General features: G+C 39.3%; 1 protein-coding gene across 3 annotated transcripts in view; it reads right to left on the reverse strand.

Moving 5' to 3' along the window:
- SDK1 (sidekick cell adhesion molecule 1) overlaps positions 1-13,035 on the reverse strand; it is a 407,664-nt gene extending 394,629 nt beyond the window's left edge. For 2 of the 3 annotated variants that reach the window (XM_075767124.1, XM_075767121.1), the window contains exon 1: positions 11,269-12,818. In XM_075767124.1, the coding sequence (XP_075623239.1) occupies positions 11,269-11,740 (472 nt within the window). In that variant the 5' untranslated portion in view covers positions 11,741-12,818. Of the gene's footprint in view, positions 1-11,268; positions 12,819-12,912 lie in introns of those variants that run through there. The other variant, XM_075767122.1, reaches the window with a different exon arrangement.
- Positions 13,036-19,344: the final 6,309 nt, after the last annotated feature.

Consider the following 19,344-nt stretch of genomic DNA (forward strand, 5'->3'; position numbering starts at 1 on the left):
GCCATAATTTACCAAAGCACCAATGCCTAATCACTTCACACCGCAAAGAATTTCAAGTAACCATCAGTAGTTATGCCATTAATTCTAATAAAGTGACAGCTAACACTTACTCCACTATAGTGAACATTTGCATGAAAGCTAGCTTATCAGTAGTTATAACGTCCAGCAGCTCCACAGAAAGATATTTAGAGCACTAAGAATTCTTGCAAGAATTGTTCTTGTATACAGGAACATTTGTTCATATGTAAGTGCAGAAGTAGAAAAATACTCAGTACTTTCTTTTTTATATACAATATGAAACCTCATTTGTATTAAACTATCAGGACAGATATTAAATGATATCACTAATCATTTATTAGCCTAACAACGTTTTTTGACCAGACTGCACAAGCACAAACTGGCAGTTACTCTTTTCTTTTGTTTGCCAAGTCAGCAGAGTGATCAAGAGCAGCTAAGCTTTTTGTTATTACCCAGCTGCACTAGCACATGATGATGAAAACTTCTGGGGATGTAACTTTAGCTGAGATCAGAATACACCCTAGCAGAGAGGTTGTCCCCAAGCTGGACAGTTTACACTGGCACTGATGTCACTGAATCACAGAATAAAATTAGAAGATTAAAAATACGGTCTCCCAATTCACCTGCCATTGATTCATACTGATAAATAACTTCCCTTTATTACTGTACTTGACAATGGGTGAAAGCTTTTGTATATTGTTTTTTGCAAGTATAGAAAAATAACTCCTACTTACTGATCTTTGATTTAATCTTTGATTTATTAACTATCCCAATGAAGCTAACAATTTAAAGGGCACTTTAAATCCTACAATCCTACTTAGTGAGAGTAGAACCTAGACCAAAGAACATTCTTCCTTTGTTGAGCCCATTTGGACTCAGCCATTTAGGGGAAGCCACCACTGTTTCTGAAGTAATTTTAAAAGCTCTATCTGCCTACAGCTTCCTCTGCTGACCCTTTTTAGTTTCATTTCCCTGTGTTTTAGTTGTGTTTATGTCTCTTCTCACTGACTGCCAACTTGTAGAGGAAATTGCCCATAGGAAGGAAATATTAAAACAGATGTATTCAGCATAATGTCAAATGTATAAAATACATTGAAAAAAGTTTTACATCTCTACTCAGAGAGCATTTAGGGTGAAAGTGATACCACATTTGTTGGTGAAAGCTATTTTGCAGGCATCAAGCTCCCATCCTGCATTGTTATAGATGAAAATTATCCATCTCTGCCCATGAGATTAGGATGGTCCAACTGGAGACCCATCTTATATTTTCTCATTGGCCACTCCACTAATTTATTTTTTTTTACAGTGGAGCTCAACAGTTTTAAAATCTCAAAAATTTAAGTTTTAGACCTTACCTGGATTTCTGTAACAGAATTAATAAGATTTGCACTCTTCAATTTTTAACAGGCACAACAGTTAACATATTACAGATTTTTATTGACACCAGTATGCCATAAATATGTCTGTTCAGGTTTTGGGTGGCAGAAGACATAGCAATATCCAGTATACAAAAGCTGAAAATTATACTTATGAGAAACCTGAATGGGATTGACAAGGCATCATTTTAATTATGATACATTTACATAGTGAATGTAACATTGAATTACTAGCATTTAAAACTTTGAGTTTGACTGACTCTCATTAACTAAGAATTCTTAACTGAAGATTCAGAAAAATATGTATAAATATTTGACCCATTAAATGTTAATAATAAATCATATATAATGAAAATAATTAAATCTGAGGAAGATCGCTATCAACCCTGGCACAGAGAAACTTGAAGTAAAGATGTTAGGCACTACATGAATGAATTCAACGTAAATTTTCAAAACACAGAGGTATGAAATCTACCTTGCTCTGTTATTCATTGTTACTTCAAACTTGTGGATAAATGGGAGATTTATCCTCACAGTCACCTAATTTTTTTTCTGATGACGACTTCATTAAACAACATCACTGCCCTATTTTGTTAATTGAATTAAGGTAGAATCAATTAACCTAATCTCCCATTGCCATGAACAAAAATGTTTTAAAGTGAAATTTTAGCCTTGTTGTATGGATAATGAGCACTAGCATGATTAGGCTCTGTGAATAGGAAACACCTTCTCTCAGACTACAAATTTCAAGAAGTTACTAAATAAAATATGGGGGTTTTTGTCAAGAGGAAAAAAAACCAAAACACAGACCTCTCAGTAGTTCTTAAAAGCTAAGAATTACGCACGCTAGTTCCAAGAGAGAAGCTGGCACAGAATTTAGGGGGGAAAATGCTTAAGAAAACTAGACAGAATAGAATTTTCTTTTAAAAATATATTATTTTAAAAATTATGGTTGCACATGCTGATGCAGGAAATTAATTTAACAATAACCCACATATTTTTCTCCATTTAAGAGACATCCGATATTGCTCATAAAGAACTAGCTAGTTATGTTTGTAAAAAAAAAAATTCTAAAGGGAAATGGGAAATTAGTTGATAGCAGTTACCTTAAAATCTGGTATTTGAAGTGTCATGTATTAAAATGATTTTAAAAAGTAACTTCAGTTACTCCTTCTTCAAAAATAAATCAATCAGACTTCGTCATGACAATAAAAATAGCAAAAGGTGAAACACAGGAGTTACTATTCTTGATCTCTTGCCTCCTTAGTCTTATCTAATATTTTTGAAAAACAGTGCCTGGGCTAATCTACCATTAAACAATCTTTCTGATTATCTATTGTGAACAAGGTCTTCCAACACAATAAAAGCCCTGCTTCAGATAATACCGAGTGTCCTAGAAAAGCTGTTCTGTGTCCAGTTAGAGGATAACTAAGGAATCTGTTCTACATTTCGCAAGTAGGATCAAGGGTTTTAAACTATCACCTCAGCCTTTTACTAGCAGTAGGCATTATTTGTATTACAATAGTATGTAGGAGCAATAAGCAGAGACCAGAAGCACATTGCAGTGGAGGCTGTATCAACGTGGGACAAAAAGATAAAGCAAATAGAGGGCAACAGTGAGACACACAGATGGGCATACATGCGAACAATGAGACAGTCTTCATCATGGGACAGCAGTATTTCCAGTGCATTATCAACTTGGCTACTGTAAAAGGTTTTTTATGCATCATAGAAAACAAAGAGCGCTTGAAGACTTTAAAGGATGTATTTTTTCATGGACAAACAGTTTCTCCTGAACAACAGGGACAGCAGGGAAGAAAGCACAAGGGTGCTATTTTGCAAACGTTATATTGGCATGACAGGTTAGAACCAGAGTTTATTCAATCTCTTGATACTGAAGGAAAGAAAACAGTCCTGAAAAGTCAGTTGTACCTCTACATGCACAGATCCAAGATGACTTAAGATTACACTAATCATTACACACATTTAGAAATACTGAAAGAGAATTCCCCTTACCTCCTCCCACCCACTTCAATACTACAGCAGTGTGTCACTTGCCATGTGTTCCATGTTATGATAAATGTATTATCTTTGATTTGCAAGTATGGCATAGCACCATATATTTCTTTTCCAATCATCACAAACCATTTAGTTATTTAAGAAGTATTTAGTCATTAATGTCCTTTGCACTTCTTGGCAGATAAGAAAGAAGAAATAGGGATATTCCCCAATGTGCAAGGAAGATTGCAATGACTGTCTTACACTGAATCTGTATTTAACACAAATGTTAGGTGAGCAAACAGTACCAGTATAACAAAGTGCATTTTTTCTAAATGTGTAAACATTTGAAATATTTGCATTATAGCTTCATTATTTTCTTAGTACCTTCCCTTAAGAGGTAGCATTGCTACTGAGTAGATTTCCTATGAACTCAAGGCCAAAACCAGGTATCAAAGCCACAACATTCTCGGCTAATAAATATACAAAGTTAGACAAATATGAATCTGAGGATGAAAGTAGTGTCTATCAGCTCTTCTGATTCTTTGTATTATAATGAGTTACAAGATTCAATGTCAGCCTGGAATCAATGTGAGACCATTTTAGCAACATGTACTGGAGCTATGTATCATTATTCTCTACTTTTTGGTCCAAGAGGGCTATACCCAACAAATTATTTTTTAGATAACTTGTTAGACCTAGGAGTTTATTAGAAAAATATATGGCTTACGGCTTGAAAGACCATAAAGTGGTTTAAAGAGACCTAAGGGACAACGATTTATCTGCCAGAATCAACTTTCTCTTCAGGCTGCCGCAATGGAGCATGGAAATGTGAAAAACAGGACTAAAGATTCAAGTTATCTGTTTAAAAACCACAAATGCTTTATCGTTTATCAAAAACAACACTACAAAAACTATGTGGATGGTGTGCCATAAGACTGTACAATCCACTTCCACATTTTGCATAAAGTGGTGTTAAAGACTTCCTTTTATCAGAGTTGTTGGAGTTCATGCCACCATTTTTACCTGCTGATTCTGCATATTATATACAAACATTAAAAAGAAATACCTGTGGAATTTGCAACTGAAGTTACAAAGTTTCTTTTTGTAAGAACAAAATATTATTCCCATTATCAGTCTTGAGGATTGAGATATAAGGGGATTAAGAGAATATTCATATTACCTAACTTTAGCACCCACCTTACAAGCTTGGGTTAGGAAGACTTTCTTTAAGAAGACTTCATCTAATGCAAGGAGAAACTCACTGAAAGGGCCTTTCAGAGAAGAAATTCAAAGTTAAGTCTTCTAAGGCCCCTCTTCAAAGGCACTAACCTTTCTATTTTCTACCCAGGAACAGCAGCCTCCACATGTTTCTAAGAAGTTAGGCAGTGTACATTCCCTTGTGTTTTGCCTGAGTCTGAAAACTCTCTAACAATTTAAGCTGATCTTAGTGATGGCTACCAGGGTCATGCCCCCTGGCCATGCATTCCCATCACTTTTTTTGCATTGTCCCTGATGCTTGTGTGACCCCAGCTTGAGCTAGTGCAGGGAGCTGAACAGCTGAAAATTAACTTTAAAAACACTTCCCTTAAAAAGCCTAGATCTACATTTTTAATACGAGCAAGGGTGCCGTTTGTATTACACCTCAAGGGCATTTCACAGATAAAACATATGATTAACAACAGGCTAGTATATATTCTGGTTATAGATTTATTATTTTTCATAGCAAGGGCAGAACAAAAAAAACCCTTAGTAAACCAAAAATACTAATGCTCAAGATACAGTATACAAATACCATGTATGTCTAGAAGCCAAGAATTTACTTAATAAATAGATCTTACAAAACCTGTCATATATGTTTAAAAGTAATTGTTAGTATGCACATTAAAATAAAAGGTTCTTGCCTTCGCAGCCATGTAACCTCTTGAACTCAGACCTGCAAGTGCTACACAAACCAATTCCTATAGAACCTGTTGGAAGTTCCAGGGCTGTGACATTTCAAAGACCATGTGGTCCATAAAGGAATTGGAAAGTTTTACTTACATGAAAAAAAAATCATCACGTCTATTTAACACCTATTTATAACCAATAAATTGAGAAAACAATACACTTCCCATAAGAAAGCATGCCAACTACTACACATCTCCAATTTAATAAATTTAACTAGGCTACATGTGAGGCCACTTATCAGAAGAGTCCTGGGGAATGAAAATTACGAAACTGTCTGAAATAGTCTGTAACAAAATCAACATCAGCACAGACAGAAATGCCTCCAGAAACCCCAACTTCTTCAGGAACAGACCTTCCATGGAGTTATATTTTTGGTCTGCAAGAGCTATATGGGTGGTGAAGAGTCATCTTTGAGGCACATGGAGTGAAGAGTCTTTATTCACTAGAAAATACTCACTGGATAGTCAGAAATAGAAACCAAGTCTCACCAATCACCTGCTTTCCAGCTGTAATAACTGTAAGTAAGTAGTCTAGTCCAATGCCACACTATAGCTGCTAACAGTTCTTCCTTTAGTCCACACAAAAGTTTTCTTGTGCTGAATTTAAAAGATTTGAAGTAAATGAAAGATGGAGCCAAGCACTGACAAGAAAACAAAATACTGAAAAACTGATCAGTGAGCAGTATTCAGTTTAGTTCTAATATAGACAGTAAAATAACATGTATCAATTTAAACTTAATGCACATGCATAAAGAATTCAGATTAAAGATGCACTAGCTACCTTACTTCCAGCATTTTCTAATCTCTGCACAAATCTTACAAAAATTATTCTAGGTTATGTTATAACTTCAAGAAAACACAATTTGAAAAGACCGGTAAGTCATCATTTTGTTGTTTAAAGACTATTTAAATACATATTATGCATGTATATATGCAGAGGGAGGAAGAAAGGTCCATTTCTGCAATGAACTCAACACAAACAAGATTTTGCTCCATGAGGAACCTAATTGCCTCTAGTCTGCCCACAGACTCATTACAGCAAAAAGGTCCAAGTGAACTGGATAACTAGTTCATTCATAATGTGATGTTCAGATAAAGTTGTATACAAAGTTACTAAATGCATGAAAATATTTTATTTTAATCAAGAGTGCATTCCAGACTTGTACATATGTTCTGGTAACAAAAAAACATCAACAAAAAAAATCCCTTTGAGACATACAAAAGCCCAAGCCCTCCACTTAACAGCTTCCCAATAATTCACCTTAAGACCATTTATTAAAATTTCTATGCTCTCTTTAATCAGTCAGACAATCTTTAAAATAGTAGCCAATATTTGTTTTTGTTATTCAAAATATGACTATGCACAGAGATGACAGAACCTTCCAGAACAACCTTTCAAGGAGTATGACCCATGGGCACAGATTCCCTTCCATTCTTTTTAAGTGATGTGAAAGTCACACAGCATAACTCTGAGATTGAACTGCCACCACCTCTCTCTCCACACCAAGGTCGTTCTGGTCTAAGCATCTTCTTGTAATGCATGCAATGTTGATAAACACCTATTGCATATGGTCTTCCTTCACCTCTAAGGGTACTGTTACACTGCACTCTCTAGAAACTATCTGAAACACTATACTTAAAATGTTACTAGGTATGTATACATATGTCTTTGAACTTGCTTTGAGAAGTCTTGAGAATAAGTCATTTTTCAGCTATAGGTAAGCATATAAACCAAACACAGATTTACCACAGCAGAACAAGTTCGAAGTCACGTGTTATGGCCACAGAAAAAGCACACTCTCTCCACCCCATTTCTATTTAGACTAGGCTTGTATCTACTCCTCCAAATCAATTTTTTAATTATTATAATTATAAACACAAAGAATTCCCCTATTTAAAAACTAGCACATACTTAAAATGTTAATCTAAAGAAAGGGAACACAAATGGTAAATCCAATACAAATTAATGATTTTCCAATAAACAATAACAGAATCTTTTGGAATTAGAAATGCATCGTTCTATATTTAATTCAGAATGCTTTTCACTCTTCAATAAGTATTGCCCTTGCATTTAACCGTCTCTCTGTCATTCCAATAGCCAAATACACTATGCAAGTTGCTTATCATCTCTGCATCTAATGCAGTTTGAAATTTGCTTGAAAATGCTTCCTACACTTAGCGTATTTGTAAGTTACACCAGATCAAATATTTGAATTTTAAAAGTTGGGCCCCAGAAATATTTTCTTCTATCTTCCATGTCATGGCTTCTGTCAAAGCATAATAGATATCAATATCACTTTAAATGCACATTCAGGTACGTGTTTACAGATTTGATCAAGTAGCATAAAAAGATTACACTTCCATTGCTGTAAAACTAAGAAAAAATCAGACAAGGTTCTCTTTCTTAATATTTAAAGATACCCATCTCCTGCTGGAGAAGCTTAAAGCTTTGCAGTACTTTTATCTATTTTAAAATCATTCTGAACAACAGCCATCAATCCAAAGAAGTATACAGTCTTCAACAAAAGTAAGACATTGGGAAGGTACTTAAAGCCATTAAGATGCATGTAGAGTAGCCTCTAGCAACTTCCAACCTATTTAAATAAGCAGAATTTTTCTATTTCCATACAAATATTCTAGTATTTTAGTAAACATTTTGTACCTCAGTAGGCATCAGTGTTTGTTAATCTCATACATAACTAATAAAATCCAATCCTGCAATGAGCTCTGTGTATTCAACAGGACTATGCCCAGGCATGCTAGACCACTGAGCTAAAGGTCACTGCAGGATAATGTTCTTCTAAGTACAGTAGTTAGTTACTGTGTCGAAATTATTCACTTCTACCACCACCTTGCAAATTCTAATTTGATAATTACAGTGATTATCAATTAGCATCTCATCACTATTTGATGACACACAATGACTTGAGGCTAACTAGCACCTAATACTCAAATTTAACAAGAATGCCATGAAAAGAGGCATCATGGCAGAGGCTAGCAGGCATAAAGAACTCAGTAAGCAAAGAAATGCGCAGCAGCTTTCAGACTCTGACAGGTTAATTTTCCTGATAAGCCTCCCATTCACAGATGGGCCAATGTGGTAAGCCAGGCGAGAGACACACATAGTGGGAAGGACGTCTATGCAGATCTGCAGCCATTACAGAAGCAGGAGTACCACTCTAGGCTGTGTTCGTGAGACAGGCCACAACCAGAGCCAGCTCTACCTTTGTTCCACCCAGAGAATCACTCCCATAATGAGAAGGTCTGCACTAACAACACTAAGGTTCTAAGAACATGGTTTATCATTCAGTACAATAAACCACTGTATGTTTTGTAACAGTTAAATTAACTTTGAAAAGGAAAAAGAAATCAAATAAATCGTTATATCTAATTATGTAACACAACTACTAGAAGACAGAAAAGCTGAAGAACTAAGTACAAAATGAATTTACAAGTGGTTTAACTACAGTTCGCCTCTATAGATCTGCTTTTACATGGATGATCATTCAAGTTTAGAGAGTACTCAGCCAACCTGTTGCAGCTGAAAACCTTTTCTTCCATTCACCTTTCAGTACAGGATACTTAATCTCAACGACTTTATCTAATTTGTTTCCTATGAACTAAGAACCTGCATTTCAGTATGCCTGAAATATTTCTTATTTCTTTAATGCTGAAATAGTTATTATAAAAACATTAGCTGGTTATAGCACGGTATTATGATTCATTCAAAGTAGCCATGGCCCATATATTTCAAATGTTCGGGTTTTTATCACATAAAAAGATTGGAATCATGTAATTCTCTCATGCATATGACCACATCATTCCATTAAAAACTTTTTGTGCCTGTAGCAGAATTTCCATTTTCATGAAGGACTTTTATAAAAATTGTCATCTTTTCTCTAAAGTAAATTTTTGCATAAAAATGATGAATGTATTAGAATCCATTAGAATTCAGAGTGGAAAAAGAACTGCAAGTTGTAAGTGAATACAAATTTTGTGAAAACCTAATAGAAGCACTCTGCATTAAGACATCCATGCTGGGTTTTGTGTGTCAAAGAATTTTTAGAAGACTAACTATAATTTGCTTTTTCTGCATTATATGAAAATAAAAACCTATTTTGTTTCTGCATTATTTAATCCTTTTAGCTTTCATTGTTTAATGTCTTCTAAACTCCTTACTTTTATCTGCACCAATGTATCTCAGAAGTAATGTATCTTATTCTCTTTGCTTCCCCTCCCCCTCTTAGATACTGATGGGTAAAACTAACTTGGTGTTAGGACTTTTCTTTAGGGTAGTTTGTAAACACTATGTAACTACCCAAAATATACATTACCTAAAACTGATACTACTACAAATGCTTATTGATCTGAAATATGCTATCAAAATTTTTTTCTATACTATGTGCTAAACAAAAGTTTCAATTCACTTTTTAATCCAATAAAATGGCTAGTTTACTACTAAACCACAGAAATCTGTTTTACATGGCGTCTAAATCGATTCCTCAACCACTGGCACTAAAAACTCTCTTGTATTAAAAAAAATTGCATTTTTAATGTAAGCAGCAAGAATCATCAACATGCGTCTTCCAAAATGAAGCATCATGTTGGCATCTATCAACAACTACCAAAAAAAAAAAAAAAGTGATGTGAATTTTAATTTGCAGAGAGAATTATTTCAGGTATGCCTTGCTTCAGAATAACAATACCCTGTTAGGGCTTGCAGGCCTCAGCATAAGTAGTTTGGGAATAGCAATGACAGCATAAACAAAGCACTGAAAAAGGTTTATGAGGGTGGAGCCCATTATTAAACACTGGATTAAAACTCTTCTGTATCCTGCGGCTCCAAACTTTCAGAGGATGCAGTAGTAAACCCTGAGCAGACAAACTACAGCAGACTTGGCTTATAACCCCTCTTCCTCAACACACAAGCCCATCCAGTTATTAAAACTGAATGCACCGTTGTTCCCTACGAAATACTTGGAAACAAAGAACTAAAACGCAAAGACCATTCCCCTTTATAAAGCATTAACTTCCGCTTTTAATAACTAACTCATCGTCCCACACGATACAGTCCTGCATTGTACAACACATACCACTTCAGTCAGACAATGCACACAGCAATAAAACTCAACCCAGCAAAGAAAGTGAAAGCTGCGTTTGTTCAGCATGTTATTTGGCGCAGCCAACTGTAATGCTTCTGCCTGCCATTTATTGTTTACTCTGTCAAAGGATTATTAAGAATTAGGCTACATTTGGCAATTTTTTGAGAAGGGAATTTACATGCAAAGTGACTGACACTTGATATTTAAAGTCTATTGGTCGATTCTGACCCTTCGTTTACAAGTGACTCATTTGACTGCAAGGATCTCTGATGTGGAAATGCCCAGATAGGAATCAATTGCAGTTTTTGTCTCGGGTAAATGTTACTTGGCAATCCAAAAGAAATGAACAATGCTCGAACCAAGGTTCACATAGAATAGTACTCATATGTCTAAAGAATTCCTTTTACATGCCTGATTTAGTTCTAGTCGGAGGATTTATGAGTCCCCTTCTCCTAATAACTTATCTCAGTGCACAGTGTTTTTAAACACACACACACAACCAGCAGTTAACTCTTTTGCTGCCTAAAAGAACAGAAACGTACGGATGTGTTTAAGAAAATAGAAAAAGCAGGCTATTGATTTTCTCTGGGAGGTGGGGAAGGGTAGGACGAGAGAGGGAAAGAAACGTAGGTACAGTTTGCAAATCCTTGTTCCATAAAGAAACGATTGTGTGTAAGAAACGACATGAAATCAGCTCAGTACGAATCCCGCAGTTTACCTCTGATAAGGATAAAGTAAAAGGGTTTCTCTGTACCCGAGCGAGATTCCCTCCCTCTTAGAAGGCAGATGCAGCATTTCTATAAACAAAAATGTCTCTAGCCCTACCTTGTGCCAGTGCTTGCAACATGTGGAGCTGAAGCAACAGAAACGCCCACCATCCCCGACAGAAGATGAAACAGAAGTTTAACTTTATCATCATTCCGCCTCGCCTGCTATTCCTTCGGGCAATAATTTCGCGATCCACCTTTCTTTCAACCGTTACTGCCTCACTGATCCCCATCCGATCCGACTGCCTGCCACTCCTGACAGCGCTTTGGTCATTGCTCATTCCGCACCCCGAGGCCGGGCTCTCTTTGGTGGGTCGGGAACATCGTCCGCTGCCTTTGCCTCGAAGTTTGGGGGGAAGAGAAGCCCCCACTTCACAGGAACGGCGCACTCTTTGATTTGTGCTCACTTTGCATGCAACCCGAAAGCAGCACTCCCTGTGCCTCTCGGTACGATAATCGCCACCTAAGTCAACGTTTTTTGTGGAGGTATTGATTGCACCAAAACAACCAGTCAGAAATGGGAAACACATGTTTCTCTGCACTGTCACATCCAATGTCTTCAACAAAGAGGGAGTAAGTTTATTGGCGTCAGTATTTCAGTAAATCCGGATCCTTCAGCACATCGCTAACAGAAACAGAGAAAGACTGATCCATCTTAGCCACCAGCAGACAATCCAAAGAGTACCTTTCATACCGCAACGATGAAGGAAACTGGTACCCCTGTGATTTTTATGAAACGTAGTGAGTTTTCCAGCATGTGTCCCATTCTCCTGTAAAAACCTTGCGATGAAAGTGTTAAATTCTCGTAGGGAAAAAAAAAAGCGCCAGGAGAGAAAAAAAAAAAAAAGCCTAATTGAAAGTGTCTCGCTTTTCCTTGCGCTAAGGATTTATTTCAGACAATTTCAAGATTAGCCATGCAGACAGGGTAGTCTCCAGATATCCCCGCAAAGCTCTGCATAGTTTATATTAATCCGATTTTCCTTTGGATACAAATCTCTACCGTCAATAGAAGGGTTCGAAGGGTCCTCGAGCAGGTAAATTGAGCAGCTCTGGCTGTGATTCCAGCTCGCTGTGCAGTCAGGCCAGCGGCAGTGTCACTTGAACTCTCACGTTCAGCCAGAGGTAGGGAAAGCCTCAGTTGATCATATCTCCCTCCTCCTCCAAGATTGGTGCTGATCTCTTTCTTGCAGGGAGACCACGGCAAAAATCACCTCTAACATGTAAAGCGCTTCTCTTCTGGACGGCTGTGGACGCAGCAACGAAACAAACCCTCAGCTGGAGAGTGTCCGGCGCGGTGGGAAGGAAAATCTCCCGAAACAAACAGCAACAAGGTGAAATCCTTCCAGCTTTGCTTAGATGGACTCCTGCATTCCTTGTTTATGCAGCCCAGGGATCCTGGTTCTTCCTCTGAGCGTCTCTCCCCTACAGAAGCTGTAAACACAAGAGGGAAAGCGCTATCACAACAGCGGCGGCGGCGGCGGCAATAAAAGCGTGCCGAGGGGGAAAAAAAAAAAAAAAAAAAAAAGCGCTGGAGGTTTTACATTTAAACAATGCATCGGCTATTGTTTCAGTCCCGCCTTCCGTAAAGGGAAAAGTTTCGTGCGAGATTCTCTCTTCCCCCCCCTCCCCTATTAAGAAGGAAAAATACGAGTAGTTGTAAAAGAAGTACACCCAGGATAAACACAAGTTAAAAACAAAGCACCTAAGCGCGAAGTTGATCAAACAAAAATCTTGTCAGCTCTCCCCCCCCCCCCCGCCCCCGAAAGACAGCCTGAACTTTTCTCGCCTCCTTCAACACAAGCGCGGGTTTAACCCTCCCCTGGCAGCAGCTCGCACTTCACCCGCCATCCCTCCCGGGCGCCTACCTCGCCGTCCCCGCCCCGCGTTCTCTCACCTCCCTCAAAGCCGGCAGACACGCTCCCCGCCCCGGCGGCCTCACCTCCCGCCTCCCCCGCACACCCCCCCCTGCGCCTCGTCCCACCTTCCCCTGACCTACACCTCAACAGGGCTGTGTCTGTGTGGGGGAACATCCTCCACGGAGCTGAGGAGGGAGCTACTGGATGGGGGTACGTGTGTGGAACTGTCAGGACCGGGCGCGGGGGATATCTCAGTACAGGTTTGCCCGCCGGCTCTCCACAGAGGCGGGAGGAGGAGCCCCCCCCCCCGCGCGCGCGCACGCACACGCGCACACACGCACACACACAGCCCCGCCGCCAGCGCGGGACCTGCCCGCAGCCGCCCGAACGCTCTTCGCCCGAACGTTCGCTGCTCCCCCCTCCCCCCCCCCCCCGGTAGCACCGCCCCCAGCCAGGCCGCTGATTGGGCGGCAGGCGCGCGCGAGTGCTGGGGGGCGCAGGAGCTGCGCTCGCGTAAGGCGGGAGGGAATGTGTTTCCGCACGCGCGCAAGCTTAAGGGCGCGCGTCGCTCTCGCGTTCCCGTCCCCGCGCTCCTCATAACGGCCGCGCGCGCGCCTGCCTCTCTGAGGGGAGCTCGCCCCGCGCCCTATAACGGCCGCGCGCGTGACGAGCTCCCGCGTGCCCGCGTTAACGGCCGCGCGCGTGCGCGCCTGGCGGGACGTTCTGCTGCGTCCCCGCGCTCGCGGCGCCCCCTAGGCCCGTGAAACGCCGCCGCCGCCGCTGCTGCTGCTGCTGGTGCCGGGTCGGCGGCGTCTGCTGCTGGCAGGGGGCACGCCAGGCACGCCCGCGAGGCTGGGGTGCGGCTGCCTCGGCTCGTGCGTTCCCGGCAGCTATTCTTTTTGTCAGCGAAGGAGGCGAACGGCAGGTACGTGACAGAGCCGGGGAGCCCCGGGGTGCAGATTAACCCCCCTGCCCGCTCTGTGCATCGTGTTTAATCCAGCCCGCGAGGTTGGCAGCGCCGCAAAGTTTCCGAGCTTGGTTTGGTTTTATTCAATGAGTTTAGCGAATGTTTGAGTGGAAGGCTGGCAGCCAGCTCCTGCTCTTTTTTCCTTTTTGACAAGCTGTTTCTTACGATGGAGCCATGCAGGCAAGCATAGTAAATTATCCCATCAAATGCAAGGTTATTTTTTTGTGTTATTAACGGCTGGCACTATGGGTCTCTGACCGAGGTATATTATTCAACAAAGCACCTTTTCCTCATACCTTTGTTATTTTGTAGCATAAAAAAGCTACAGCATCTTCACTGTTCGCACACCACCCCAGTGCAGGTGAACAGCGTTTACCTGGGCCGTGGCAGCGCCTGCCTCACGCGTGTAACAGGCCCCTCCGTCATCCCCTCTCCTATCCGAGCCATCAAATCCATGCAAACTGCTGGTCAGTTTTTCCTCTTGACCCTCCCTTTGCATCTTACAAGTTTATCTTTTCTGCCAGATTCTCACCTGCACTGGTCCCTGCTTCTTCTAGTATCTAACAGGTTATTAAAGTTTACGACATCCATTTTGTGCCCTTCCTTCTTCCTCGTGTGTGAAAGCCTGTTGCTCCTACACTCAAGAAGTTGCTGTAACTAAATTCTTCTCCTGTTCCGTCACCTTTTCCTGGTAACTAAAAGATACGAGCTGTACTTCAACAGCCATCTCTTCCTTGTGGTCAATAGAGTGTAAATAGCGATTCTGCTGTATCTCTTGCGTCACACTTTCCTTTTTTTGTGTGTAGACCACATGAATAATTATCTACAGATAGCAGGACCCAGTGCTTATGATTTTCCCTTCAATATGTCCATTCTGAGAACAATGCAAAGTGAACCTAGATTGTTTTCAGCTGTGTCGAGAACTGACCTCAAGGAAGTAACAATGTTTGCAACTCCCATTGCGCCATTAAGAGTAGTTAATTTACTGCAGTATGAAGAAACTTTTTATTCAAATAGTAATTTTGGGTGGGACTGATTTACCTTAACTGGAAATGGGAAGTATATTTAATTGCGTGTTTGGCGGTTGGTTTTCTTAAGTGCTGTTAACAAAGGAGCACAGGGGTGCTGATGGAAATTTGAGTTTAAAGTTTCAAATTTAGTTTAGAAAGTACTGGGTGCTTCCTTACCAATTCTAAGGATGCCATTCGTGGTGGTTATTAATGTCTAAAGCCTGCTGAGTCATTGTCAAACCTGTGAAGTTTTAAAACCAAGTGCTACAAAAGAGAAATACTAATTTATGTTCCTTTGTTTCATTTTAGTGAAAGCTTGTTTCCTCTTGGAATTAATAAATTTTCTTTGTAGCACTTTAGATCTGGTAATTGTGCAAACACAAGAATAGGAAGCTAACCTATTTTCATCATTCAGGCCTTTTTAAAAAAAAACTTTTAAATATGGTAGTGTCTTTTATAGTTGCCAACTCTACATCTCAGGTGAAATGTTTTCAGTTTGTTATTTCCTTATTTTTAATAATAACCGTGTCCCGTTGGCATGTCACAGAGGACAGTATTTGTGGGGCCTTTTTTTTCTGTTTGCCTGGGTTGCAATAATTGCACTTAATAGTGGTCAAACAAGGAAAAAAAAATATCTGAAGTTTTGTTACCTAGATGAGTAACAGGATGCCACCATTTTACTACCTCTGTTCTGTACCTGCTTCTTCATTCGCCTGCATGCAAGTAACAAGCGAGGGACTAAACCGATAAACAGGCGGCAGGAAGACTAGCAGGAGAACAGCTCTCTCACCTGAAAAGGCAGAAACAACAAATCGGATGCTCATAATGACAGAAAAAAGGAGGGGATGGGTTTTCAGGAATTTAAAAAGTAAGTAAAAGAAGCAGCAATGTAGTTAGTTTCATTTAAAAGTGGAAAAAACGAGGTAGAAGAGATTTGTGGGTTTTTTTCTCCAAATACTGTTGTGTTCTCCAGTGAGGTATAAATGCGGTAAGCCTTCTAAGGGCTGCAGACTTGTGTACAATTAATACAGAATGCTGGGATGTTTTATTTACGTAAGTGGTGAGACAAAACAGAAAGGAACAGAAGGGTCCACTAGTCAAGACAGGCCACTTGATGAAAGGCAGATTTCTAGCCAAGAAAATTGAATCATGGAACTACTTCTAGAGGAAAATCTTGCCAATGTTGTACAACCTTAATTCTTAGTTTCCTTTTGCAAGACTTTATATCTTCTAGGGTATAGCTTTCTGACATTTGGAGTTGGTCAAACTCCTTTAGAGTTTGTACATTCTCATGTACAAATAATTTTGTACGCTTTTTTGAGAGACGCAGCAGGTTGTTTTGACCTGGTGTATCTCCTGATGTGGTTCTTGCAGTCATTGAAGGGTAGTACCCAACTGGGATGTAGATTATACCAAACGCAAAGTTTTTTCAACAGGTGATTGCTATGGTTTGCTTGCCTATTTTAGTCCTGTAAGCCAAGTAATTATCTTGCATTCATTCTTCTATGAAAAAAAAAAAATTAACATCACTGATTAATTTTTTATTATGTGGTTTTTTCCACCAGTGCACTTCCTTCGATGATGACTTACTCTACCTGAAAAATGTGACTGGTAAAGAGTTTTTCTCTTACCAAAAACTTTGAAAATTCAATGCAGAGAAATATGAACGCTTCAACAGGCATAATCATAATATACTGTTGCAACCTAAAAAGTCAATATTTTAGTAAGATCTTCATCATGACTAATGTAAAGCAATTAATATTTCTAATCTCTTGGATAGAAGGATTTCCTGTAGAAGGTAGAGATCATGTGGGTACCCTGAAAACACTGTTTTGTGTGTTTTCTATTTTCCTTCACTCAAAAACTTAAAGTGCAAAACTCAGGGCAAGCAATTGCATTGACTACCACATGGTTGTCCCAGAAGATTTTTATATTGCCTTTCCTTTTCTCCCAAGAGAGACACAGCTTTAGAAAACAATGAGTATGTGAGTAGAAAGTAACTTGCTTTCAAATGGGATTTTTTTTTTTTCAGCATACTAAATCAACCTGAATGCAGTAAACTGTCGGGAGGGGGCTAAAATCTTCCTTAACAAGAGTATATTCCCAAGAGTCACTAGCCAGCTGCTTTGCTTTTATGGTGTAAATATGCTTCTACATCAATAATAAACATTGGAAGAGAAGAAAAAAAATATCACATTACATAGCTGGAAGTCTTGGGGGAAACATTAAACAATGACTTCACCACACTTCTGGAAGTATCTTCTGCAGTGAACGCTGTTGCAAGAACAAGAATAACTCCCATTAAATTTTACTGGGCTTAAATAACTTAATATGGTGTCAGTTATAAAGCCCCAAAACAAACAGAATGACAGATTTTTGTTTTCTCCATGTGGTTTGAATTTACATAAAAGAAATTAGAATTAGATTTATACACCTCTTAGGTCTGATTTTAAATTCAGAAATGCTAGCAAATTCATAGTTAAATTCCTTTGCTTGCTGCTTAATATGATTGTGCTTAGGAGTCTGGGAACAGATGAGGTACAGTTCTAAGGCTCAGCGGTAAAAGTTGAGGGCAGAGGGAGTAGATCGAAATGTACGTTTCATGGCTTTTATGAGTCTAAGAGCTATCCTGATAGAGCTGTAGCACAGCTGTGTTTATGTTCAAATACAGTGAAGCTGATGTGGACAATGTCTGTACAGTCAGGAGAAGGGGCTAGTGCAGTTTCTGAATGATCCCATCTTCTGTATTATCCCAACGTAACAATAGGCTTTCCTATTTAGCTATCAGAAGAAATTCACAATGACCTAGCCACGTTGCCCTGCTGTGTTTTATGGAGTGGAGAGTTAGCGAAGTAACATAAAGGATCAAGACAACAGTTTCTGCGTTTTTGAAATGTAGACATTTGAAAACATTCTTAGAGCCTCCCAGAGGAAGACTACAGGGGCTGTAATGATTCTACTCCAGACAAGTTTGGCTAGAATGTAGAGAGAGATCTTAGTTTAAGAAGTCTGTGTGATCAAACACCAGCCAGTCTGGCTATCCAGCCATGGGTTGCAGGGATTGCCCTTTCATGATTCAGATGACGCCCCAGGTGTAAGTGACCTGAGCGCTTTGAGGAATGTCTGAAATTGCCCATAAACACTAGGGAGGACTTTGGACAAAGACTAAATCTTTTGGTTGTATCTAACCTTTACACTTAAGAGTGCCATCTTGGTAACTTTCTCAACCTTCTAGTTGATCAGGAAAAAAAATAATAAATAAAGCAGAACCTGAAACCGTAAGTACAAAAGAAATCTACTAAACTGCAACTGAATATTACTACTGAAATGCATTAATGCATCAACTTACACTTGATCACGCTAGGTAGAAGACTTTCAGACTATAGGGAGTGTGCTGTTAGCTGCTTCTTCCCCACCCCCACCCCCCTTTTTTTTTCTCCTGAACTGAACAACCCAAACCCATCCACAACATTAAAAGGTACTGCTCCCGTAGGATGTCTTTCAGGTAGAACGTAAAATGTTAAGCACTTTGAAATGAGGTTAGATTTCATGGTGTTTTCCATTTTTCAAAGTGGGAACTTTGATATTAAAAAACAAACCAAAAACAAACCCCCTGAAGTCATGGTATACCATGCAAGATCCAGTGTGATCTATGTTGGTTAGTTTTAATTTCCTGATCTTCTTGTACTAAGATGCTATAATATGACCGTGCTTTCACCCAGAGAGGATGGTATTCAGTGGTTAGTGAACTGATTATTGTCTCCCATATGCTTACTCACAAAGATATTATGAAGACAACATTCCTGTCACCCCTGAACAGTGTTGTAGAAGATTGTGTTTTTATCAGGTGCATTGGTTATTTTCAGATGTGGGATAAACACCTTGTCTTAAGAAAGCAAAGACATCTGTTGAACATTTTGTGATGGGATTACATTATTACTGTGAAGAACAGTGTTAAATGTGTACATGGAGATCATATTCTAAAAATAGCATATTCTTGAGATACCGTGATTGAGAAACACAAAGTAATAGATGTGATGAATTAATTCAGTATTAAAATCCTGCATTTTTCTGAATTGATCAACATGATCCTAATGCAATAACCTTAAAAGAAAAATCCCAATTTATTGCAATGTGATAAACAGATAACAAGAAGGAGGATGAGAACAATTACTGCAAGGGCTTGAGCAATTACACTTACTAAAGGGGATATAACTGAGCATCTCAGCTGTACTACTGCTGTCATAGTCTACAATTTGCCAATCATCTAAGATAAATGGGTTGTGAAATAAGAAAGTAAG

Source organism: Balearica regulorum, chromosome 15 (assembly GCF_011004875.1).
Source record: "Balearica regulorum gibbericeps isolate bBalReg1 chromosome 15, bBalReg1.pri, whole genome shotgun sequence".
NCBI classification, from domain to species: domain Eukaryota; kingdom Metazoa; phylum Chordata; class Aves; order Gruiformes; family Gruidae; genus Balearica; species Balearica regulorum.